Source organism: Hipposideros armiger, unplaced genomic scaffold (genome assembly GCF_001890085.2).
Source record: "Hipposideros armiger isolate ML-2016 unplaced genomic scaffold, ASM189008v1 scaffold_1129, whole genome shotgun sequence".
Classification (NCBI taxonomy): Eukaryota; Metazoa; Chordata; class Mammalia; order Chiroptera; family Hipposideridae; genus Hipposideros; species Hipposideros armiger.
The window spans coordinates 137954-165431 of record NW_017732479.1 but is presented as its reverse complement, the minus strand read 5'-3'; the positions used below and the strand labels follow the sequence as shown (position 1 = coordinate 165431).

Sequence of the window (27478 nt, the reverse complement as noted above, 5' to 3'; positions counted from 1 at the left end):
TCCATCCATCCATCCATCCATAATCCATCCATAATCCATCCATTCATCCATCCATCCATCCATCCATCCATCCATAATCCATCCATAATCCATCCATTATCCATCCATCCATCCATCCATCCATCCACCCACCATTCTTTCTGTCTGTCCACCCATTCATCTGTCCCTCCATTCAGCTATCCATCCACCCATCTATCCATCCACCCATTATCCATCCACTCATCCTTTTGTCTGTCCATCCATTCATCTGTCCATCCATCCATTCATCCATCCATCCATCTATCCTCCCTCATTCCATCCATCATCCATCTGTTCATCCATTCAACAAATATTCCTTGATCCAGGCCCTGTTGTTGGACCTGGAGTCCTGCCCACTCAACCTTCTGCCCTCTCGGGGCTTATATTCATGTAGGCTGGGCAGCAGGGCAGTGAAGGGTTTGGAGGAGTTGGCGGGGGCGGGGAGGAGTGTGGTTCAGCCTCATACTGTTCCCCAACATGAGTGTGTGGCGTTCTGGTTCTTTGGCTCTCTGTCCACAGCTCTGTCACACCACCATGTACGGAGTATGTCCCCTGTGAGGCACTTGCACACGTGAGCTATTCCACCTCAGGCAACGCCAACAGCATGTCATTCGTTCCCATTTTGCAGATGAGGAAATTGAGTTGAGAGGATTCGGGTGGCTGTTCCAAGGTGACCTGAGTCACCTTGTAGAGCTGGGATTCAAAGTCTCCTTTCGGAGCCTGTGGCTGGCCGTGCACTATTCTGCCCTGAATAGCGGGTGCAGGCTGCCCGGGTCTGGGCAGGGGTGGGGAAGGGGGCTGGGCAGAGGAGACTGGGCGGCTTCTGCAGAGACCCGTTTCCTGGCCCCCGAGTCTGTCAAGTCCCACCTAACTGTTCTTTGCTTTTCTCTTTAAAGCCTCAGTGCTCCTCCTTGTGTTCATGTTCATAAAGCCCCCCAACACTTACCACCACTCAGATGTGAGTGGGTGGGCACGGGAGAGGGTGGAACGGGGTCGTGAACTTGTTCTGTAAAGATAGTAAATATGTTTGCCTTTGAGGACCAGACTTTCTGTCCACTTAACTCTGCCCTTGAAGGGGAGGCAGGCAGAGGCGATATGTAAATAAACAGGTGTGGGCGGGATCCTGAAATTTCAAATTTACATAACTCTCATATGTCACACAATATCCATCTTTTGATTTCTTTCAACCGTTTAAAAATGTGGACACCACTAGTTAGCTTGCAGACGCACCACACAGGCAGTGGGCCAGAGTTGTGGCACCCGGAATGCAGGAGAGGGAGTCAGGCCTCCACAGGGAGTGGAACCGGCCAGGAGAGCGCCCTCTCTCAGGCTGGTCTCTGGGTGATCAGAGGCACAAGCAAGCAAGAGGCAGTGGCCCTTCCTTTGTTACCTGTGCACCAGGTTTTCTCTCCCGCCGTGGGTTTGGCCCTCCCCGAGCACTCCTATCTGGAAGCACTGGGGACTTGAAGGGGGGGAGGGAGCACCTGGAGAGCAGAGGCCAGGTGGAGTGGGGAGGGTGCAGAGGAGGGAGCTGGGTACCAATGCCACGCAGGAACACACCAAGATGTCAAGATTGAAGTCAGAGCTGGTGACCAGATGGAAGCGGAATCAGGAAAGTGACAAGAGATGGCACTGGATCCCACCCCAGAGGGGACAGTGGCAGGGCCAGGCAGGGCGTCCGGGCAGCAGGCAGCATGGTAACCCGCTCTGCAAATATTGGTGAGCACCCACTCTGTCCAGGTGCCCTCCTAAGTCCCGAGGATACAGCAGCAAACAAAGCCAAGTCCCGCCCCCCTATGGAGTGTGCATTTCAACGGAGGAAGAAAGACAATAAACAGAGAAGTGTGACCCGCCCAGGTGCGGATGAATGCGTGGAAGAAAAATGAAGTGAGCGGTCAGGAAGGGATGAGGGTGCACTGCAGTGCAGGCCATGGAGGCAGGGGACGGAGGGCTGGGAGGGAGCTGTCCAGCACAGAAGACGGGCTGCTGCGCTGTCTTGGGGGATGAGCACTTGGTGTGTGTGAGAAAGAACACGGAGCAGAGGGAGGAGGGGAGCGTGGGACGGGTGGGGTCCACAGGTCTTGGGTGGGGGTCAGACCATCTGGGGCTTGGTAGGCCGGGGGAGGACTTCCCAGCTGCACAAAGAGACCCTGCTGTGCTTGCGACCAACTAGTTCAGTGGGGCTGGAGCCAGGGCCTGTGGGGGAGGGGCGTGATCGTGAGAGTGGGAGCTGGCGTGGGAGTGGGGGGTGAGCAGGAGGCTCAGAGACAGTTGTCTCTGAGTTCAAACGCATCCCATTATACCAAAGTGGCAAATGTCTAGCTGGCCTAGAAAGGAGCTGGACGCTGCCCACACCACCCTAATTCGTCCCTTCACTGCTTCCTCTCCTGCCTCTTTTCCGTTTCTAAGGCAGCAGGGAAAGGGGCGGGGCAGGGGAGCTGCTGCGGGGACCCCAGCCGTGCGCTGTCCTCTGTACCTGTTTCTTCTCTCCTGTCCTGCGCGGGACATGTCGCGCACACCGCGGCCCTGACGGTGCCTTTGGTAAGCCTCGCCATCTGCAGCTCAGTTCCGATCTTGCCAAACTTCAGTCTGACAAATGATAAGAAACTTGGAGACATACCTCTGGTGGGTGTGAGTTCTGTGCCAGACGCCTGCTTCCCGGAGCTCCACTCGGAGGGCCATATGGGTTGCTTTGGGGTTTAAAAAAGCACATCGTCTCATGTTCTCTGTTTCACCAGAGAACTTGACAGCAGACCAGGTGCTGAGGTTTGGATTTGGCCACGGGCGCACGTGCTGTCCGTGCTGGGGCTCAGTTCTTCTGGACGACGTGATGGAGCCGAGGGTGGGCACACCACCTGCTGATCTGCCCCCACTCTTTCTCGCTTGGTACCCCAGTTTTGGATATTAGGATCGTTCCAGCCAACACGCTCTGGCTGTCAGAAGTGGGAGATGTGTATGTAACTTAGCACGGGGCTGTGCATGTAACCGACATTCAGTTCGTATTTGTTCAGTTGCTGTGTTACTGTCACCTTCATTAGACTCAGGCTGGCCCTGAGGAGGTATGTGCAGACATCTAACAAGGGCCGCCTTCCCCACCTTTCCGAGCAGGTGGGAAAGAAGAAGGATTCATTCCTTCACTGGAACAAATCCTTACTGAGCACAGACACTGCCCGCTGCTGCCCTGGGCCCAGGGGCTGAGGCCGTGAACGGAGCCCTGCTCTCAGGGAGTCGCCATTCCCGGGCAGGGACAGGCAGGGAGGACAAGCATGATATTCGTTGGCGAGAAGTACTTATATGTGTGGCCAGGGGAGGCCTGTGTGAGAAGATGACAGTGGGGCAGGAGCCAGTGACTATCAGGGGAAGAGTGTTCCAGGCAGAAGGAACCACAGACGTGGACGCCCCGAGGCAGGACGGGCCTGGCACTCATGAGGAGCAGGAGTCCATTTTGGTGGAAAGCAGAAGCCAGGGGCCGGGGCGGGAGAGTTGGTAGGAGCCAGTCTGAGGCCTGGGGGGTCACGGCAAGATCTGGCCTTCCCCTGCGTGGGTGGGGCCTCTGGAGGGCTTTGGGCAGAGGGGCGTGCTCAGACTCACGTTTAGACAGGCTGCCTGGGCTGCTGTGTGGAGACTAAACTTAGGCAAGTGTGGAACCTGGAAGACCAGGAGGCGGAGGTCATTCCGTCAGCCCATGGCGTGTGAGGCGGAAGGGCTGAGACCCGGCTGGATTCTGCAAACGCTCTGAACGGCAGGCTGCTGGCCGGCCTGACAGACGGCGTATGGGATGTGAGAAGAAGACAGCCTGGCGGGGTGGGTCTGCCATGTGCGGGGGCGGGAAGGCTGTGGGGGGAGCAGGTTGGGTTTGGCAAACCCGGGGTGTCTGTTAGGCCCTCAAGGCGGATGTCGCTAGGCAGTTGGCCACCCTGACCTGGCCTCAGAGCAGAGGCAGGGCCGGGGACAGACGTTTGAGAGACACAAGCGGGTCATTAAAGACGCAGGACTGGACCACCGGGAGAAGGTGTAGTTCGGGAAGCAAAGCTACCTGAGGGCTGAGTCCTGATGTTCAGAGGTGGGGGAGCTGAGGGGGTCCAGGCAAGGGGACCAGGAACTGGAAAGGCTGAGGCGAATGGGGGGAGGGGGTGTGCAGGCCAAGGAGGAAGCGTGCTCTCAGGAAGAGGGAGCCGTGAACCATGTGGAGTGCTGCTGGGGGACAGCAGGCTGAGGACTTCCTCGGGTGAGAGGGACCAGGACGCGTGTCATGTAGGTAGGTTCACAGGACAAGAGGGGAGGCCAGTCATGGGGGTACAGAGTGAGACAGACTGTAGATGTGGGGGGAGCATGAGGACCTTGTGTTCTCATTGCTTCTGTTTTCTCTGAAAGAAAGGAGCAAGGTGGGCCGGCCGAGTGGTGCATTGGTTAAGAGTTGGCTTGGGACGCCAGCTCTGAGCAGCAGGGCCCCGGTTCGGATCCCACATGAGGGCCAGTGACGCTGCGCCCTCTACAGCTAAGATGGTGAACAACAGCTCGACCTGGAGCTGGGTTGCCGTGAGTTGCTGGCAACGGCGTAGGCTGCAGTGGGGCTGGGGTGTGAGCTTTCGTGAGCTGCTGTCAGCCTCCATGAGCAGCTGTCCAATGGCCGGTGAGCAATCTGCCTCAGCTGGGAAGAGCGCAATGATCACAATACCAACATGGGCCAGTGAAGCAATGTCCTCCACAATTAGACTGAAGAACAAAAGGACAGCAACTTGTCTGTTCCCCTTCTTCGATTCCCCAACGCTGTTCCCCTCCCCCAACTGCCCAATTTAAAAAAATCTTTAAAAAACAAGGAGCAAGGTTACTAGTGGAGAGGAAGGAGGAGGGGTGAGAAGGGAGGTCAGGAGACAGGAGAGGGTGAGAGCGGCTGTCTGGATGGGGGTGGTGAGAGAAGGATCCCGCATGCATGCCCCTGCTGCTGGGGTCAGTGGTCTTGAGTGAGGGGAGCCTGGGAAGTGCTCGAGGGTCCGACCCCTCCAGCCTGGATGCCAGTCAGCCTCAGACAGTGAAGGGAGGCATCAGAGAAAACAGTGAGGAAGTGGGATGTCAGTCCAAAGGGAGCCAGCCTGTCACCCGAGTTTTCCCTAAACGCCGTCCTTGAGGTGCAGTCACTGTCCTCAGAATGGACTGGACTTGGATTTGGTCCAGTGCAGGATGGTGACCTCAGAGCTTCCAGGGCCCAGCCCGGCTGGCCGCCCAGCACGCTTCCTCCAGTCCCATGCTGGGCGGCCGGCAGGGCTAGGCCCTGCCATGCAGATGCCATCCTGTCCTCTCCACACAGTGGGCGGGCGCTCAGTGCTGGTTTCCTCAGCACCCAGCCACCTCTCCCAACTCAGATGCCACCTCCTGCAGGAAGCCCCCCAGATGGCTCTGGCCTGAAGTGCTTGTTGTCCTCTGCGATTTGGCTCGTTGGCCTCTGTTATTTGGCTCTGGGCCCCATGGCCCAGCCTTGGCGAACGTCCCCTTGCATAGCTTACCTCCTCTGCTGAGCGGTGTGGTCAAGGGATTGAACTGAGTTGGAGTCCCAGCATTATCGGCGTCCGGCTGGGTGATGTCGGGGGACCCCTGTAGCCTCCCTACACCTCAGTTTCATCTAAAACTGGGGACGCAGCATCACTACCTTCATGTAGGGAGCCAGAGGTCTGCAGTGAGGGTTAAGCCTGAGAGCTGGCAGCCTGACAGGCTCTCAGGCCCGGGTGAGCGGTGTGGGAAGGTTGGCCGCTGAGGAGAAAACAGCCAACGGCCTTGAAAGCTACAGAGTGAAAGGCCATCCTGTTAACAGTTTCTGCTTGCTATACTTTGTTTTGTCTCGCTTCGGAAAGATTGCCTCCAAGGAATTTGTTCCCCGAGAGAAGGGGGCTACTCCCTCAAGTTCCCCAAAACCCCCTACCCTAGGAAAGTTACTTTTGCTATAAAAGCTGTATACAAATAATAAACGAGGCCACTGTCTGCCATCAGCATTGGGTGGACCTCCTGCCCCCAGCTTTCATCTCTAGTCTCTTTCAGTCTCCCACCCAGTCCTCCCAGGTACCCTTTCGGTGGGACCCTTTTTGAGTCAGGAACGCTTGGCTGGTGTGCGGATCGCATCACCTTCGCGTGGGTTGGCAGGAGTCATTCACATGGCTCTGTGGTTGGCACATGGGTGCCCCAGTGGGTGTTTCTTTCCTCTAAATCTAAGTAGCTTCAGGGCAGGTGCTCAGCTCGGAGCTCCCTGCAGCTCTACAGGGCCTGTCCAAATGCTTTTCACGTTTGTGTGCCCAGTAAATGTGCACTTGCTGAATTTGGGGACAATCTCTCTAGAACTTTCCTGTAACACCTTTCAAAATCCAGAGTAGTTGAGGGCCGGCCGAGTGACTCAGTTGGTTAAGAGCTCGCTCAAGAGTGCAAGCTCTGAGCAACAGCGGTTCAATTCCTGGCCCGAGCTGAGCTGCTGTTGAGCTGCCAACAGGTGGCAGGATGGCTCAGCTAAAAAAAAAAAATTCAGAGGGGTTGAAATATATAGTCATATTTTTCATTCAGTTCTTAGTAAAAAATACTGTGCATGTGGCTGTGAAAAATAAAAATTGTATGTCAGAACTGTAGTTTTTAGGTATCAATTAACACAAAAGATTTTTCATATGGCTTAAAAGGGAATGAATTGTGCATGAGACTTATTGCTTCACATCATGTAGAGTTTTTTGGGGTTTTTTTTAGACTTACTAAGACCATTTACAGAGAAAATTGCCTTGAAAACAATCAGTAAGTGCAAAGTGTTCTTTTTCCCATAGACATGTCATTTTGCAATACCTATGACTATGAGTCTTTGAAAACATTTGATTTTAAAAGAAGCGTTTAAAAAATGTTCCCCCCCCCTTTTTTTTTATTACCACTTTGGTTTTCAACGTTGGATCTTTTGACTTTTCCTAAATCACTTTTATACACAGATTTTCAAAAACATTAAAACTGTTCTCAAAGCTCTCGAGCTCATTGATGTTAACAAGACCGGCCTGGTCCAACCACATGAGCTGAGGAGGGTGCTGGAGACCTTCTGTGTGAAGATGAAAGACGATGAATACAGAAGGTAAGTAAACGAAGACACGCTGAGAGATTGCTTGGTGGAACCGCAGACCGGTTTCAAACTGGGACCCGTCGGCGTCACTGGATCCACGCGCTGTCCTCACCTCCCGCCGTCCCTGCCTCCACTGTCGTGAAAAGAGGCACGCACTCGTTTGGCGTTTCTCCCATGTTGGTGCAGCTCTCCGTGGATTCTCAGAAATGAGAGCTAATGGTTCTAATGCCTTCAGGGTGTGAGCGTCATCTGGCTTGCAGATTTCACAATCTTGAATATTTAAGTGATCCGTCACCAGTCGACTCTGTGTCCCCTGGTTGGCACCACACCGTCCATCCCATGTGCTTCCAGCTCCCAGCTGACTCTGACTCAGAGCCTGGGGTTAGGAGAAGAATGAAACATTTCAGGATTCGTTCATTAGCTGCCATGCCTCCTCTTGGCTCTCCAACCGAAACTTCATTTTCTTTTGACGACCGGTACTGCTGAGGTTGGGGGGACATTGCAGCAGGGGACAGTGAATAACTGAACACTTAGCGGCTTCTTGGCATTTGAAAGCCACTGCCACCTGCTCGTGACTTGAGGGCAGTGTGTGGGAGTCGGCAGTGGCGTTCTTTGGAGCCTCCAGTAAACTCCAGAATGTCTGGTTTCTGTGGCTACTTGAATTTTGAGTGGTAGCCGCTGGAAGGTGGGCCCTTGTTTACCTTTGTTTATACAGTGCTCACCTGAGAGGTACGCTCCTTGGTCCTGCCTTTTCCCACCTTTCGGAACATCCACCAGGCCACCACCCAAAGTACCAGGCCTTAGCACTTCACCCGAGCCTGGGAGTTTCGCGTTACCCTGCGGTTACCCATCGCTGTTAAAGCGGGTTGCTGTGGTTCCCCGCGTACTATTATAAAGGCAGTGCTGCTTCCATTAGGAGTAGAGTTTTCTCTGACAGCAAGGAAGTCAGGACAGTGTGTGACTATGACATGGGCACTGCAGGGTCTGAAAAGCAAGGGGACTTTTAAAAACTGGATATTTCCTGGTCTTTTGAATAATTCCTTCTTTTTCCCTTTTTATAACCCACCTCAGAATATAAAAGCCATAATAGATGTTTTAATTTTTATATCTTTCCGGCTGGGAAAGTGTCCAGAATAAGATCCAAACAAAACAAATTAAATAATTTTGTGCACGCAATTATAGAACAGAAGCAACACTCTTTTAAAACAGGCAATCAAAAAACAAAACAGTGTTTTATTTGACAATAAACCTTGCGTTTGGCACTGCAGTCTCCAACCTAGTAAATCTATAAAAAATGTTACTGTCTGTTTCCCCATCTCGTAAGGATTGAATAATAAAGAACTCCACAAATTTTTATTTGAGATTTTTTTTTAAGCCTCCAAAACAATACTGTTTTCATGATAAGGCTTGGAAACGTAATAGAATTGCTTTCCTTTAGACTGGAAACGGAAAAGATCAAAGTAGCCCATTTCTTCAATTGCTTTAATGCTTTTCTCATTGAAGCTCAAGAATACTCTTCTCCTTCAGAAGCTGCTTCAGTATTAACTTCGCCTTTTTAGTTTTTGAGCAAGAAACACAATGCATTTTTGAATCCTCCTCCTTTTTTTTTTTTAATCTAATAGCTTCTACTTAATGTCAGCCTTTGACGCGTGGTGTGGTAGGAATGGCCTGGTCTTTGGCGGCAGGCGCGCTTGGGGCCAGGCCTGTGCTCTGTCCTTGGCTCCAGGGTCTTTGGAGGCTCCCGAGCCTGTCTGAGACTCGGTTTTCTCTTAAGGAAATGGAGACGGTAGAGCCAGTGTGAAGGGCGGGTGTGAAGAGCCCACGTAATGCACAAAGTCTGCCCACAATGCGCCAGCCACATAGTAGGCGCTTGGTTCCCAGTGACGATATGAGAACTGTAAAGTCCCATTAGCACCCTTCACTCTTTGATAAGTAGCTCTTCCTAGGCTGCAGAATACCATCCAGCCTGTGTAAACAAGATTTTATACTTAGACTATCCTGAGACCCACTGGGTTTTGTTTTATTCCTTCCCATCTTGTACCACCCACACCTCCATCGCCTTGCAGGCCACAGTACTTGAACCCAGGTAAAATAATTTGTGAACAGCCTGAAAAACTCACTCGCTTGCTAACTCCCTGGGGTCAGCCTGCTGCCTGAGCCAATGGGTAAAGCCCAAGGCACAGACATTCCCAGGCGGTGATGCCAGAGAGGTTTATGGGGCTGTTGGCATCGTCCCTTGGCCCCTAAAGTTGGCCTTCCGCTGTGATGACTTGCCTCTAGGGCCCTGCAGACGTGTGAGCTCTCCTGCCCAGAGAGAGGTCCCTGGGAAAATAGCCTTGGTTGTTGCATCGTAGGAATGCTTCTGTCCCCCAGGCATTTATTCTTGTAAAAACGCCTTTTGAGACACTGCACGCTTGGGCAGTGCTGCGGCTTCATTCTTGTAATTTATCTGTTAGGAACTGTTAACCACAGGATTCTGTCTGTGCTCAGTGACTATGCAGCAAGTATGATGAAGGTGGGTGGGCGAGGCACCAGGAAAGGCCAGGAGTCTCTTCTGAGCAAATACATTCCAGCTCGAAGGAATGCTGGATTTTCCCAGAAAACGAGGAAGCTGAGGACGAGATTATTTTATCAGCATCTCTGCATTTTCTTGGAGCAGCAGAGTAGCCAGCACTTTGCATAGGGCGACTACTCAAAAGGAAAACATATGGTGCCACCTCTGGGGTCCTCGGGCTTACAGCCTCCTTTTCACAGGACACATACTGTTGGTGAGAGATGAAGCTTATTCCGGAAGTCTCCGTGGTAACATCTGCAGTGATCATATCTCAAGATAATTTTTCTTATTAGAACAATAGGCAAGAGTCATCCAGGTGTGGAAGAAAAGGTGTGCATTGAAACGAATACATGACATTACTCTTTGTTAAATTTGGAAAGCAGAAAAATAACAAATACTTTAAGTGATAATTACTAAATTTTTAGAAAGCAGCGTGAGATTAGGTAATTATAGAAACCAACACATATGGAGATAATGTAACTAAACATTTAAAAACTGTCATTTTAAAAAAATAAATGTAATAATGCAGAAATTATCTAGAAAACCATTTATCAAGTGGCACATTTGAATAATTGGGGGAAAAAATTCCAAACATCCTATTTATCTTAACTTAAAAAAACCCCCACAATATCTCAGTATATTTCAAGTATATTTCAGGGGGAAACATGGGTTGTGTTAAAAAATTTTCTTTTTGCATGTAGAAACCATGGAACGTACCAAGAAAAGCCCCCCTTTCCCACCACAATTAACTGCTTTGAAACAGTGTGTCGTCTTGGGCTTTGGTTTCTCTAATGACATGACATGCCCAGTCAAGAAGACGGGTTATGTTCTTCCCTCCACCTGGCTCTAGGTTTCTCTGGTTATAGAAATCTTACGTTAACGTCTCATGACCCAGATTCACCCCCCCCCCCAATTATTAAAGAAAAGTGGGACCTACTTTTGCTCCGAGAGCAGAAGTGGCTCCCGTGCAGCACAGGCCCTGGGCACCCTGTCCTCCTGCCAGAGAAGGGGGAGGACCGTTTGGTGTTGCAGGAGGGGCCTGCCCGTACCAGGTCCTGAGACGTTCCTGGCCCATTCGAATCTATATGCATCCACTGGTGGACAGAGAAAAGTGATCACCTTCGAAGTATCTGAGTTTTTTAAATAAAGCGTGACATTTCCTAGGGTTTATTTTTAATTCCAGCTCTAGCTGGAAGCACACACTAAAATGAACATCCACCCTAGTGGAAAGGAGACCTTAGTAACAAACTTTCTTCATTTCAGAGTCTCTGTATCATAATTTCTGATCAGTAAAGAATATTCCTGTTTTAGGTTTGCACAACACTACAGCATTGATAAAGATACTGCTGTGGACTATAATGTGTTTTTGAAGAACCTCAGTATGAATAATGACTTGAACCTTAGGTACTCTATGGGAAATCAAGGTACGTACTTTCAAAGTATCCTTTGGTGTGGTTATTGCTATTCTATGAACTTATCCCGAGAAAATACTGTCAAATATGGAAAATGCATTGTCCCCAAAGATAGTCATGGCATCATTATTTATGAGAACAGCACAAACGTCTAACAAGGGGGAATGGGTGCGTCACAGCACATCCACACGGCACAGTGGGCAGCCACGAGCCGTGATGGCCACGAAGTTCATGATAACGGGGAAAGGTATGTGCAATATCAGCAAGCAACTGGAAAGAAATCCCAAAATACAGATTTAAGGGATACGTCTCTGGGTGTTGTTTGGCTCTTTCTGCTGCTGCTGTATTTTCAAAATATCTTGATAATGAGCCCGTGATTCCTTTAAAGGTGGGGAAACCCTTACTGTGAAAGGGCAGGTAGTTGAGTAGTTTCTACAGTTACACAGGACGTGCCCAGGCGGCTTAGAACCCCGAGGAGGAAGCGCTTTCCATGCTTTGTCACGCCGCAGCTGCCCACCTGCTGGGTGGTTAGGAGACAGCAGTTCCATGAGGATGGGCGTGAGGAAAGCAGTTGAGAGTCTCCTTCTCAGCCCTTGGCTCACTTGAGGCCACTGGTTTTTTGCTTCAGGGCTTCTCGCCTGTGACTGGCTCATTCAGGATAGGTTGTCACTGTCTCATTTCAACTTAATTCAGCGCAGCACCTTCCATGATTCTCAGATCTGCCTCACTAGCAAGCTTACAAATGGCAGATTCTCAGATTTCAGCTCCGTTTCACTAACCAGGAGAGCTCATAGCAGGCTCCAGACTCTCCTTTCTAAAGCCTCTCAAGTTCGGGGAATTACTAGACAAGGTAATCTTCCAAGGTCCTGTATTACTAGGCCCTTCATTGGTTACAAAACCAACTAATATACTCTATCTTTAGGAAGTGTGTGTGTGTGTTTATTAATATACACATATGATATAGGACAGGTATATTGTATATAGATAATAACACATACTAAATAGGGCAGGTAAGATAAAATAAGTCACATAAAAAAGAATAATAGAGAGCATCTGTTTATTGTGCTCTATATAGATACTTTATAAACCCTGATTTTAATTTTGATTTCTCTCAATAGCTTTGTAAGGCAGGTGTTGTTATCCCCATTTTCAGATGAGAAAACTTGGACTCATGGGTTATGAATGAATTTCCCAACGTCACACAGCTAGTTTGTGGTGGCGTCGAGATTTAAACTGTTCAGCTCCAAAACAAACTATTTAAATGCCTTTGAGAGAAGATCAAATGTCATGGGATGGTCACAGGAGGAAGAGGGATGGCCGCGTAAGAGCCAGGAGGCACTTTTGCAGGACCAGGGTTCACAGAATGTGTGTGACAGACACCGAGGGAATGCGCCCCTGGGGGACGTGTTTGGCTGAAGCATGGGCTGTGCGGTTAGCCCGAGTGGGATCTCAGGTGGCATCTAGTCTGATTAGGGAGGGCTCTCATCACAAGTAAGTTCATACACCAATTTGATAACCATACGAGTTGGCGTCACATATTGAACATGTGAGCGTGCCAGGCTCTGGGCTAAGTATGTTCCTATGCCGTTTCTTCTCATCTTCATCGCAGCTGTGTGAGGCGGGCACAGCTGCAGAGGAGTACAGAGATGAAGTGAATCATTAAACTGGTCCTAACCCCTGTCAGCATCAATCCTGGCACCTTTCCATGCAGATCTGTGCAAAGGAGAGACAGACAGAAAGAACTATATTTGTAAAAACGGGTTCCTATAGGTGCTATTTTATATAAGTTTTTACTTGGGTATATCAGATGAATAGAAATTGAAATGAAACAGAGGACAGTGTTGACAATCTTTTTTTTGGCTGCATGTAATATCCACGGGTCACGCTTTCCCCTTCAGAACATCAGAGACTTTGATCCGTTGCTTTCTGGTACTGAGTCTGTCTGTGGAGGAGTCTGACACCTGCCTAATTTTCCCCCCGGTTGTAACTGGTTGTCTCAAGAATTATTTATCCCCAGTTTTTTTCCGGTCAAGATGGTGGAGTACGTAAATGCTGTACTTACCTCCTTTGAGAACCACATCAAAATTACAACTAAACTACAGAACAACCATCATTGAGAATTGCCTGCAGTCTAGCTGAACTGAAGTCCTACAACTAAGGACATACAGAAGAAGCCACCTTGAGACTGGGGGGAAGGGTGGAGACATGGAACGGGCTGGTTCCACACCTGTGTGACCATTAAAAATTGGGAGGGATATCTCGGCTGCAGAGGTCCCCCAGGAGGAGCGAGGGGTCCCAGCCCTACACCAGGCTCCCCAGCCCAGGTTCCAGAGCCAGGAAGAGAAATCCCCACAACTTCTGGCTGTGGAAACCAGCGGAGATTGTGGCTGAGTGAGACAGAGGGTGGCTGCAGTCCCAGGTGCTCCTCGTAAAGTGCTCACACACGGACTTACTTGCTGACGGACTCGCTCTGAGCTCCAGCGCTGGCATAGAAGCTTGAAAGGTGCCAGGGACATACAGGAAGGAACTAAATTGTCTGACTTCAGAGCGAGAGCTGGAGGGGCAGCTTTCTCCAAGACAAAGGAGCTGGCAGAGCTGTTGTTCCTTTGTTGAATCTTCCCCCTTTCTGGCATGCAGACGCAGGCGGCCACCATATCTGAGTCATCAACCTGGCTAACACTGGTCACCCCGCCCTGGTGATTCCCTGAGACCCCCCCCCACCCAACTTTTGGGCCCACCCAAGCCACTTCAAGTGGCTTTTCCATACAAACAGCCTGTCTTGGCTCATGCTGCAGACTTTCCTAAAATCTCTGAAAGGTTCACAAATCCCAAATAAGCAGTGTGTGGCTTCTGTGTGTCCCATATGTTTTTCTGAGCAGCCCTAAGCCCAGCACTAGGCACAGCCAGCCTCAGTTAGCTGGGCCTCTTGACGCACCTCTAAACCTATCTGTGGATTGCTTTGTGGCTCATGCCAGGTGGCCCTGGGCATGGCACAGGCTGTAGCTGACCTTTGCAGGGACCCTCCTGGGAGGCCCTGGGAATTGGCACACCTGGAGGCCAGCTTTGGACTGAGCTGGAGTATCACCAGGTTGCCTCCAAGGATGACACACCCAAAGGGCAGACTGGGCAGGCACCAGAGCCCTGCTAAAGCAAACCCTGCTCTGTAGGGTCAGGCCCACACAACAGTACCTCCACTGTAGTCACAGTCCTCACAATCAATCAACTCGAGGCTGAATCTCTCCCATTGACTTGCAGACAGCAGACAAGGCTCAACTACAACAGGAGGGCACACACAACCCACACAAGGGACACTCCTGGAGCACCCAGCTCTGGTGACCAGGGAGACTGTGCCACTGGGCCCCACAGGACAGCAACTACATAAGGCCACTCTACTGAGATCAGGAGGCACAGCAGCCCTACCTAATACATAGCGACAAACACAGGGAGGCAGCCACAATGGGGAGACAAAGAAGCATGTTCCAAATGAAAGAATAGACCAAAGCTCCAGAGAAAGAACTAAACAAAATGGAGACAATCTATCAGATGCAGAGTTCAAAACAATGGTTATAGGGATGCTCAGTGATCTCAGGGAGAACTTCAACAAAGAGATAGAAATCATAAAACTAGAGATAGAAAACATAAAAAAGAACCAGTCAGAAATGAAGAATACAATAACTGAAATGAATATACTAGAGCGATTCAACAGTAGGTTAGATGAAGCAGAGGATCGAGTCAGTGATTTAGAAGATAAGGTTGCAGAAAACACCCAATCAGAACAGCAAAAAGAAAAAAAGAGTCCAAAAAATGAGGATAGTTTAAGGGGCCTCTGGGACAACAGCAATTGTACCAACGTATTTATCATAAGGGCACCAGAAGGAGAAGAGAGAGAACAAGGAGTTGAAAACCTATTTGAAGAAATAATGATGGAAAACTTCCCTAACCTGGGGAAGGGAATAGACATACAAGCCCAGAAAGTGCACAGAGTCCCAAATAAGATGAAACCAAACAGGCCCACACCAAGACACATCATAATTAAAATGCCAAAGTTTAAAGACAAAGAAAGAATCTGAAAAGCACCAAGATAAAAGCAGTTAGTTACTTACAAGGAAGCCCCCATAAGACTGTCAGCTGATTTCTCAACAGAAATTTTGCAGGCAAGAAGGGAGTGGCAGGAAATATTCAAAGTGATGAAAAGCAACGACCTACAACTAAGATCACTCTACCCAGCAAAGCTGTCATTTAAAATCGAAGGACAGATAAGGAGCTTTCCAGACAAGAAAAAGCTGAAGGAGTTCATCACCACCAAACCAGTATTACAAGGAATGTTAGAGGGACTTCTTTAAGATGAAAAAGAAAAAAGTATGTGAATAATAAAATGGCAATAACTACATATCTATCAACAATTACTTTAAATGTGAATGGATGAAATGCTCCAATCAAAAGACATAGGAGGGCTGAATGGATAAGAAAAGAAGACCTTTGCATATGCTGCCTACAAGAGACTCACTTCAGATCGAAAGACACACACAGACAGAAAGTAAAGGGTGGAAAAAGTTATTTTATGAAAATGGAAATGAAAAAAAACCACCAAAAATCTCAGGTATCAGTACTTATACCAGACAAAATAGATTTTACAACAAAGGCTATAACAAGAGACAAAGAAGGACCCAGTAATCCCACTTCAGGGTATTTATCCAAAGAAACCCCAAGTGCTACTTTGAGGGGACGTGTGCGTCCATGTGTTCATTGCAGCATTGTTTACAATGGCCAAGATGTGGAGGCAGCCTGGGTGTCCAACGATGGATGAATGGATAAAGAGGAGGTGGTACAGATATACAATGGACTATTGCTCAGCCATGGAAGATAATGGGTTATTGCCATCTGTGGTAGCATGGAGGGACCTGGAGGAAATTCTGCTGAGTTGAGTGTGTAAGACAGAGAAAGGTAGATACAATGTGATTTTTGTTATATGTGGAATCTAAAGAGCAAACAGAAACAAACTCAGATACAGAGAACATTTCATGATTGCCAGATGGGAGGGTGATTGAGGGGAAGGGATTAAGAAGTACAAATTGGTTGTTACAAAGTAGTCATGGGGATGCATATAGGGTATAGCATAAGGAATATAGTCAGTAATACTGTAATAACCATGTGTGGTGTCAGGTACTAGATTTATCAGTGTGATTGATGGGAGGGTGTTGGGGGCAGGGTGACAAAGATGAAGGGATTAAGAAGTACAAATTGGTAGTTACAGAATAGTCACGGGGATGTAAAGTGAAACATAGTCGATAATATGGTAATAACTATGTATGGTGCCAGGTGGGTACTATACTAGTTAGGGTGATCATTTCTTAAATTATATAAATGTCTAACCACTATGCTGTACACCTGAAATTAAAATAATATTGAGTGTCAACTGTAATTAAAAAATTTGAAAAGGAGGAAAAAGGTGAAGGGGAATTAGAAGTTCAAATTTTCAGGTATAAAACAAGCAAGTCATAGGGGATGCAATATACAGCATGGGGAATATAGTCAATAATATTGTGATAACATGGGACAGTGTCAGATGGTGCCTGGACTTATCATGGTGATCACTTCTTTAGGTATATTAATGTTGAATAACTATGGTGCACACCTGAAACTAATATAATATTGTATGTGAGGTATATTTTAATAAAAGTCTTTTTTTAAAAAAATTATTTATCCCCAAATTTCAGTAGTATGGCTAGGATATGTCTTGGTGTTGAGCTTTTTGTATCAACTTTCCAAAACACAGCCTATTATCAATCTGCAAATTCAATTCTTTCTTTATGTCAAGGATTTCTTGTGGTAATAGTATGCATCTTTGAATATCTTCTGTTCCATTTTTCAGATTTGTAACTTCAGTGACACAAATTATCCTTCTGTTGGACTGCTTTTGTGTTCTTGTCAATTAAATTCTCTCAAATCACTGTATTGTCTTTGTCTGTTGCCTCTGTATTCACTATGATCATCTTAGGTCTTTTATCTATACCTGTAATTTGGTTTTCACTGAGGTCTATTGTATTCCTTGCTGTGTCTACTTTATTACTTTTATAATGGTGTTTCCTTTGGTCTACTATTAATATGTTACTTTTTATCTCATTTTGTTGTTTTATCAACTTCTTTTACTGAGTTCATGTTCTTAAGATGTTCTGTGAAGTAATTTTGTACCTTGAGTTACATTTTCTTCCAAAATAGGATCTTTGTCTTTTTGCTTTATGCGCCTCTCTTTTCTTCCCTGTCCACTTACTCCCTCCCCTGACATTGTTCCTGTAGAGTTTGCATATTTCAAGAAATCTGAATAAATTGAACATTTTTATTTCTTATACATCTTTAATTATTTAGAATCTACCTTCAAATAATATCATACTAATTCACATGAAGTGTATGGACTTTACAGCAGTGTTTTCCCAATTCTTCTGTCCTGTCTTTGTCATATTGCCATCATACATTGTGCTTCTACCTACACTATAAACACAGACTACGTTGCTACAACTTCTGTTGTTCTGCTGAGATTTCCTATGTGTTCATTCATTAGAAGTATATTTTCCTTTACATTCTCATTTTAGTACTGATTTTTAGCAATTTTTATCTGCTAATTCCAACATTTCGATCATCTCAGAGTTGGGCCTTTATCAAATACCTTTTTTTCTTGAACATGGTCACAGTTTTCTGTTTTTTCCCCCCCCTATGTCTAGTAATTTTGGAATTTATCCTAGATATAGTATTTTTTGCATTGTAGAGGCTATGGGTTCTGTTATGTTCCTATGAAGAATTTTTTCTTTTAGCAGTTTACTTGGCTGCACTTAAACTGTAATCTTTGTCTTCCCTGAGGGAGTTAACACCTGGAATCTTTGCTGTTTTAGCCTTAGTTGAGTTTCTTGTTGTCTGCTCTGCACATCGGTAGTTCAGATGTTAACCAGAGGTTTTGGCAGGGTGTATTCACAGACTTTGGAGATCCTCCTCTATGCCTTTCTTTTTGGCATCTCCTTCCTTCCTTTCGTGATACTGTGGTAGTCATCAACTCTGTTTACTGATTCCTAACACCAACAAGACCCTGGGTTTATATCCAAATTCTAGCCATTTAGCATGGTTCCAGCTGTGACTTATCCTCAGGCAAAAGGCCAAATAACAGGAAACACAATGAATGTTATTCCATGTTTTCAAGTATCGACTCCAGTTTATGTCAGTGGCTCTCCAGTGCCTTCAGATAGATTCTTGTTAATATTTTGGCCAAAGTTTGTAATTGTTATCTGCTGAAGGGTTTGTTCAATATGAGCCAATCTACCATAATTAGAAGCAAAGCTTCCTGGCTGCCCACACTGTTTCTTTTCGCTTCAGTTTGTGCTGGTAATATTTTTTCTTTTCTAATTTTTACTACCTTTTTCTTTCGTATATCTTATTAAGTATTGCAAGAAGTTAAGTTCTATAATACAGTTTCAATCCACCATGGAAATCTCACTTTTTTTCCATTTTATCAATAATTAGCTGCAGGCTTTCTTTATTGGGATACATATAATAATGATACATGCCACAATGAAAGGCATCTTTGATTGGATTAAATATGAGCGTTATATCTGGCTATTCTGTATATTCCTTTTCCTGCAGCATCAGCTCAAGCTCTCAAAAATCCTTCAGTTAGAAGGCAAAATCTTTTTGTGGGTGTTCTAAATTAAAGACATAGTAGTTTGGGGTTACGGGCCACATCGTCTTAAAACTCTCTCTACACCACGGCTGTCGAAACAAAGGCCTATTTATGAGTGTGTGGTGGGGAAGGGAGGATCCCTGAAACCAGCTGTTCATCACCCCACTGCCATCCTATCAGTTCAAAAGCTTCAGCCCCAGTGGGCGAATCTTATGGTAGCAGCATATCCTTTCTGGGTTGGATTGTAATGGAAATCATTTTTCTTTAACTTTGTTTATTGATGTTATTGAGATAAAACTGAATGAAAACATTGTATTAATTTTGGGTATACAACATAATGATTTGATATATGCTTATATTGCCAAACGGTTATCACATTAAGTTAACATCCATCACCACCCATCGTTACAAATGGAAACGATTTCATTTGGACCACGGGACGGATATCTTGAATTCCCCCTTTACTTACTTGCTTGGGAAAAGCCAAGGAATCCAGACAGTTGCCTGGGTACAAACCAACCAAAGAAGACCTTGGCATTCTGTGGAGCAGTTCAAAGGTCGTCTCTAGGTTTTGATTTGTCATCTACTTTCTTCCTGCGTAAGCCATCAAGAAATAGGTCTTCCTGTCTCGCTGACCCAGCCTCCATAAGCTCCCCCCTTCAAGAGTGAACACTTTCGTCACATCTGCTCACTAGCTTCTGTCTTTCTTATTTGCCTCTCCAGTCGCTTTGGTTATTTGAAGCCTGTTCTCTAGTAGATTCCTTGGAAAGTACTCCTGGAAACAATATTCTCTGATTTCTTACATGTTCACAGCAGTTCGTATGTGGCCTTTCTAGCTCAGAAATCAGTTTGTCTCGATATAAAATCATGGGCGCAGATTTTCTTTCCCTGTGTATTTTGAATACATCGTGTATCCACTGCGGGCCAGGCGTGCCCACTCGCCATCTCATCCTCATAACGAGGGGACCATAGATGGCACAGGTACTATTTTCTGTCTCTTTTTGCACGTGGGAAAAAGCCAGCACAGGGTTGCATGGTTAGTAGTTGAAGGGTGCAGAGCCATTCATTACGCCCAGGCAGTCTGTTTCCAGAGTCGGCACGCCTCAGCTTTGGACTGTTCCAAAGTTTCTGAATTTTCACGGACTTAGGAGCTCCCACTACGAAATGCTTACCTTGGCCCTCCAGCCTCGACACCCGTGGGCAGGTAAATTCTACGTTGCATCTAATTTTTCTAGATTGAAATTTTTACTTGCTAGTGTTTTAATAGTATTTGTTTTCTGTGTGATGGTCTTAGACTTTTTGGCAGATAGTCTTAAGAGAGCTTTCATTTTAAAGTACATGTCATCTATTTACATTTGTCCCAAAAGTTCACGTTTACAAGTGGTGTGTGATTCCACTTACCTCTTTATATACATTTCTAGTTCTCATGTGAACTCCTGCTTTTCTGTTATCTATTAATGATCAGGATAAAATTTGCTAATATATGTTCATTTTGGGGGGGAAAAGTGTTAAACGAGGACTAATGACCAACAGCTATTTATATTTTTGCTGCTCTTTTCACCTCTGTTAAGAGGGGGTCTCTAGTTCAGATATTTGCTGTAGTCCAGTCCCTATGCATTTTCTACATGGAGAACGATATTTTCTATTAATTTTAAACCATACTTCTGTTTTTGCTAAGTGTGTGTTCTTAATAAGCCATCATCACCTTGCTTATCACAAGCGCCATCCAGTTGGCACGTGAAGCAGTGACACTTGGGGGTGATTTCCTTTAGCTGCACGTAGGACCTACCTGAGTGCCCCCCTCTCTACCCTGTTCCACATCAGCAAGAACCCTTCAGAGGAGATTTAGGGGCTACCAGGAAGTGGCAGGAGTCATTCAGCTCTGATGGTGGGGGAGCCACCGGATGTGGCGCCGCTGAGTGCTGCGGCAGCTGGAGCTGCGCGAGTTCCTGGAAGCTGTGCCCACTCCCGAGGGCAGGCTCACCCTTCAGCCAGCCCTCCGCCCTGCAGGGCCTGGCGGGTTGTCTCCGGAGCACCAGTGGGTTTCCTTACATGTGCTGTGTGTGTCCCTGTGAACGGCCATTAGCGCACCAGAGCCCCAAGTGCGGGGAGCACAGGACGCCCTGTCCGAAAGCCCGGCAGGAGGCCGTCCCTGTGGGCCTGACCAAGTCAGCTCCCCGCGCTGTGCCTCGGCTTCCTCGTCCTCAAAGGGATTGTGTTCTAAGTCCCCATGATTCAAATGCTCGGTCCACTGGGTCCCCAGCATTCCAGACTGAGTTCTGAAGGACTGGCTTTTATTTTATTGTGTAGCCAGCGGGTCCACTGGGGAAGGCTTTTCCTTTTCCTTTCCTTTTCCTTTGTTTTTGAGATAGGAAATGGAGTTCCAGACAACTGGCAGTTTGTTAACTGCAGCTGAGTAGTTCTAAGTGTGCTTAATTTGAGTGGAGCTTATTTGTAATTTAGGAAATAAATCTGGAAAACCATTTGTGATTCTTGCAGTCAACGTTGAGAAAGAAAATGGCTATATTTTAGATTTATTTTATTCTCTTTTATTATAAAAGTAATACGTGCTTGTTGCAAAGAAAAAGCCAGAAAATACATAAACACAAAATAACACTTCCCTGTAATCCTACCACTGTACTCTTTTTGGTGGATTATCCTCCCAGACTGTTTCTGATGGATGGACGGATGGATGGACAAATACACAAAATAAGTGTTAAAATGAAAATTAAATGATGCCAGTTGTCCTTTCTTTCAATCATGAAATAATATATATCAAAGGAAATTTCCATGTCCATTAACTTAGTCAGGTACTTTTGTTTTTAATATCTGTATAGTATTTTATAAGCTTGATGAACCACAATTTGTAAAACCAATCGTCTATGAATGAGCATTTAAATTGTATAAATTTCTCCCTCTCATAAACAATGCAGAAAACATCCTTACTCGAATGTATTTGTTGAGTGGTCCTATTATTCCTTTAGTATAAATTCTAGGAGGAGATTTAAGTGGATTCAAGTACCAGGTTTTCTATACACAAGCTAGAATGAACTGCTTGCTTTCTTTATCATTCCCTGTAATCCTTGCCTATTTGACGAGTGGAAAAAAAATGTTAACTTGTTTTAATTATACTTTTAAAATTATCAGTGAGTTTGAGCAGTTTTTCATACGTTTATTGGATTTTTAAAATCCTTTTTATATGAGTTACCTGTTTATAATCTTAGTCTATTGGTCTGTTGGGTATTTATATTTATCTTATTGATTCATAAGAGCTACTCATATATTATGGATATTAACCTGTATTTCTCATGTATATTATAATGGTTTTTCCCACTCATTTTTCTTTCATTGTTATTTGTGTGGGTTTTTTTATTAAACAAAAATAAATGTTTATATTATCAGACCTAGTCATTGTTTAAATCTGACTCTACTGTGTTTCTTAGAAAGGACTTTTCACACAAAGATTATGTATTATATGTGTTATGTAATATTCACCTTAATTTTCTTCTACTACTTTTGTCGTTTTTTTATTCTTTTTAGTGTACATTTTACTCTGAGATTTATTCTAGAATAAGATAGCAGGTAGACTAATTTTATTTTTTTCTAAAATGTTCATCCAGTTATTTTAATACCATTTATTAGATAGCACATCATGTTTTGTTTTATTAAAGTCTCAATTTTTACCAGATAGGTTATGATGAAAAGGAAACATAATATTTAAATGTACCTTTGAAAATATCAATAAACTAAAGCTCTTTTGTTTTAATAGAGGTCTCATGGGAGAATCAAGTCAAAAATTCCCAAAGGGAGCACCTCCCCAATTCTGATTCATCTGATGATGTCTGGAAAGACTCCTCCTTAGATGACATTGAGAGGACCTTTCGCCAAGAGGTAAGAATGTTTTCCTAATGCCAGGGTTATCAAAAGTGTGGACACAGAAAACTGACAGCTGTGGACAACCATTAGGTCTAGATGTTTCTAAAATTAGTCTGATCCTATTTCCACCTCCCCAAACCCTGAGACTTCCTCGGTCTCCAAATAGCAATAATACATTGGTAATAGTAACGGTGATAAGAGATTGATTCCTAAGTACCTCCTTGGTGCTATTCACTCAGTCTTATGAGAAATATTTAAGACTTGTATAAAGATATGATACAACTTTATTGAGTAAAATAAAGGAAAACTTGAATACATAAAGGGGCCTTTTCTAGTTCTCGGGTTGGAAGATTCAGTGTTAATGCTTGCTCTGCCCACACCTGGATGGAGAGATACATACACTTTCTTTTGAAAAGTTATAGTAGAGGGCTTATCCTACCACATGCAGAATACTTTGTAAAGGTATAATTATTAAGACAATACGGCACTGGTGCAGCAATGGACATTCACATTGATTGGAAACAATCGTTGGCTACTGGACCGATCTTTACGTGTGAATTGAGCATTTGATGTGAGGCATTCCAATAAGGCGTGGTGGGATGGGGAGTGGAATATTCCGTAATTATTATCAGGATAATCACTAGCCCGCCATTTTGGGGAAAGAAGCTTGTAACCTTCTACTCTTCACACCAAATAAATTCTGTGTGCACCAGTTATGTAAATTTAAAAATCAATAATGTGGGTGAAAATTTTTTAATCTTGAAACTTAGACTTTTAAATTTTTAGCATGAAGTAAAGCCCCAAAACTATAAAGGAAAAGACTGATAAAATAGACTACATTAAAATGAAAAAGCTTTTGTACAGAGAAACTTTGTGTAAACAAATGATAAACTTGGCAAAATACTCATATGTGCCACATAAACAACAGATAAATAATAACAGCTCCTAACGTACGTAGCGCTTTTACAAATTATTAATTCAAAATTTTCAGTAGAAAATTGTCAGTGAGGAAAAACTTAACAAAAGCCAATGTTGATAACGGTTTCGGAGAAGTGAGCGCTTTTAATACACTCTCGGTCGGCTGGTAAAACTTGTTCTCACTTGTTAATGAATTGATTGTTTTCGTAAAAGCATGACCATCACAAAACACGACCATTACCAAAAAAAATGTGAGCAATTCTGAAAAGTATAAAGAAAAAAGTAACAAATTATTCAAAATCCACCATCCAGAAATAGAGGCAACATTTGGTGAACATAATTCTAGGCCTGTCTTTATTCATATATATAGAAGAATGTCCCCATCGGTGGGTGGATGGGTGGGTACATAGATAGAAGTAAGCGTGTAAGAAGAGAATCATGCTCTCTCTCTCTCTCTTTTATTTATTTTATTTTATTTTATTTTTTACAAATAAGTCATATTTAATTTAAATTTCTTTAAATTTACCGGAAGTGAAGAAAATAGCATGCTCGCCCTCATAACTACCAGTTCATGGGGCTGCCTCCATGCTGGGCAGTGTCAGAAGTGGCTCACAGGTGTTTTCCTGCTCAGTCTTCACAGCCAATCCACACGTTCAACACTGTATCATCCCAGTTACAGGGGAGGAAACAGAGGCACCAAGAGATTTCATGGCTCGCCCAAGGTCACCCTGCCAGTAAGTCCTGGAGCCAAGTTCAGACCCCAGAGCCCTTGCTCACAAGCTGCCCTCAGGTGAAGCTAAAGATATTCATGAACTTGGGATAAATATTTCATTACCCCAAGAGACATTAGGTCCCAAAAGGGACCATGAGACAAGAAAGGAGATTAAGAAAGCCGTTACGAGTTGGATAACTTACAGTGGTTTTGAAGGATGTCCCAGTTACAGACAGTGGGGGCTGGCTCTCCGCTGCGACACCCCAAGTGATCGGCCCTTCCCGGGCTGCCGCCCACCCCTCACTCCCACCTCACAATTTTTGCTGTTTCTATTTTGTTCTTAGCCAGAATTTATAATGTTTACATTCTGTCTGGTTACTGTAACTCCCCCAGTTGTTTTGCCTTCGTTTTATTTTTGTGTGGATTTAATGCATATCACTATACTTCAGTGTTTACCATAGTTTATTCCCTTTCAGAGTTCTTCATTTTGATTTGTTCTTTGGTTGGCTGATTTCATTGTCAAGTAATTCCCTTAAGAAAGGCTCATGAGTGCTTTCCCCCTTTGTTTTCTCATATTTGAGACTATCTCCGTTTTGCTTATTTACTAAACAACAACTTGACTGGGTATAATTCTTCCATCATTGTTTCTTTTTCTCAAAATGTTGTATTTTTCCATTGTCTTCTGGCAGTGGGTGCTCTTGAGAAGAAGCCTGAGGTCACCTTCTTTTCCCCCTGCCCCCACCTCGATGCCTAAAGTATTTTTTCTTGATCCTTGAAATTATAAAGCAAAACCAAGCTGTCTCAGCATGGAACGTTTTGTCTACGTTTCCTGGAGCTCAGTGTATTGTTTTGATGTACAGATTCAGTTTTTCTTTCATTTCAGGAAATTTTTCCCTGTGTCCTACCACGAAAACCTTCTCTCCTCCCCTCCATCCTTCTCTCCTTCCCTCCATCCTTCTCTCCTCCCCCTCCGTCTCCCTTCCATCTTTCCTTTCTGCAGTGGTACTCCCAGCTAGCCTTACACTGGAGCTTCTTTGCCCTTGATAGCTCTCTTCTCTCTATTGCTTTCATCATTTTGCCTTTCTCCTCTGCCTTCACTGAGATTCTTCCAAGCCATTCCTTTACTACGAATTTTAATTTCAGCCTTGTCTCTTATTCTTGCTGTTTCTAAATTGTTTATTAGTTCCTATAATTATGTTATTTTTATTTTTTATTTTTTTAGCTTGGAACTATCCCTCTCATCTCTTTTATTATCTTGTTTTCAAGATTTTCCTTTAATGAATTCACATTTTTATTTAGTTCCTTTTTATGGTATAAAACCTTTGCAGGTGATGTGTTTATGTTTTTTTGTATAATGTTTCCTTACAGACTGGGTTCGTTGTCTTTTGCTTGATGTTTGCTTCTCTTTCTTTCTTTTCTGTAGTATGTTTGCATAGCTACAAGACCATTTATTTTCATCCTGCCTGTACTTAGGATGAGATTCACCCATATTAGGGATATAGCTGCATTATCATTTTCACTGCTGTACGGGTTTCCATTATCTAAATATACACAAATTATACGCTCTCCTATGGATGGACGTTTGAATTGCTTCGTGTTTGGTGTTAATCCAAATGATGCCCCTCTAAGTGGTTGAGTGTATACATACCTTCTGGTGTGTATGTGCAAAGTTTCTCTAGAAATTACACCTTGGAGTGGATCGACCCTGCTAAGTTGTAGGGACCAATTTCTCAGCTTTGGTTGGCGGTGCCAGCCTGGTTTTCAGAATATTGGTTTATGCTCCCGCCAGAGGCACGTGAGCACCCTATTGTTCTGTGCTGTGTACTCACCAACACTTGGTATTGTTAGAATTCAAAATTGTTCCCGGCCTGAGGCAGATGAAATGGCATCTCAGCTATGATTTTAATTTTCATTTCCCTTTTTACTGACGTGTCGAATAGTTTTTTACATTTTGCAGCCTTTCTTGAGAACATTTTGGTAAAAAAAATCCATTTTTCACAAATATTTAATGAGTGCCTACAGCCTGCCGACTTGTGCTTGATTCTAGGTAATTATCAGTGAACAAAACAGACACAGTCTCTGCTCTCCTGTACAGCAGGTGACCGTCCATCAGGGGGAGAGATGTGAAGCAAACACATTCATAAATACAATTGTCCTTGAGTGTTCTGACAGAAAAGGACGGGGTGTCATGAGAGAGAGTAACGAGGGAGACCTCATTTAGACTGGGGATCAGAGGAACATTTATAAAAATTAAGTGTGTAAACGTGGAAAATAAATGTATCTCTCACTTGTCCATCGATAATATGATGGCATGCCATACATCATGCAAAAGTGTGATGTAAATATACACCAGTTGCTATGGGGAAGAAATTCATAACGTATTGTTAAACAAAAAGAGCATTTGTCAAATCCGAATGTATGGTATGATCCCATTTTTGTAAAATTATCGTATCTGTTTGTATAATTATGGTGGGAGAATGGGGAACACGATATAAAAAACTTGATGCTGAGATTCCCAGGTATCATTATGTCCTCTGTTACACTTTGCTGAATTGCTTGCATTTTTATCTTTTGTTTCATTATAAACAGTAACAATGAAAACTCCGAAAAGGTTATACTGTCACAAAGATAACTAACTACTCCTGTTTCACTCCCTGCTCTTTTTCTGGAAACTCTTAGAAACCCTCTCCTGAAACAAACCTTATTGACACCAAATGTCATTAGGATTTTAGAAGAGGATTTCTTTAATCCAGCAAACACACTGAGGCTCTGCTCCAAGCCTGGCTCCGGTTTTGCCCCACGAACGTCTCCCCAGGCACCCCTCCTTTCTGAAAGAGAGATGGGCAAATTTAGCCACATTATGGGTTAATTTTACACAACTTTCTAAGAAGCTTAAGCTCTGTGGTTCTCTAAATATTTTCACAGATTTTCCCTGTAGACTTCCAATATTCCTGTACACTCTGAGGAAATTTTAATGAATCTGCTTCTTAGTCCTTTTGTGGAGAGAGATTCTTGTACATGTATTTCCATGTCCCAGCAGCTTTCTTTAAAAAGCTACCTTTTATAGCAAGTGGGTGGCTATTTTGTTTATCTTCTTATCCCAGTTAGCAGGAAAAACTGAATTCAGACAGGGTTGGAAAATGGAGAGGGTTGTAAATATTGGAGGATATTGTTATTACCCAATAATAAACAGCAGGAAAACCTTTGGAAATAAAACCCATCTTCATAGGATTTTTACGAATCATAT

At 44.7% G+C, this 27478-nt stretch overlaps 1 protein-coding gene across 1 annotated transcript in view; it reads left to right on the top strand.

Annotated features, from left to right (window-relative positions):
- The window catches only part of EFCAB6 (EF-hand calcium binding domain 6), a 183745-nt gene that overhangs the window by 45488 nt on the left and 110779 nt on the right, over nucleotides 1–27478 (top strand). Inside the window, 3 exon segments of the mRNA XM_019632342.1 lie at nucleotides 6969–7105; nucleotides 10959–11071; nucleotides 22495–22616. Of these exon segments, the coding sequence (XP_019487887.1) occupies nucleotides 6969–7105; nucleotides 10959–11071; nucleotides 22495–22616 (372 nt within the window).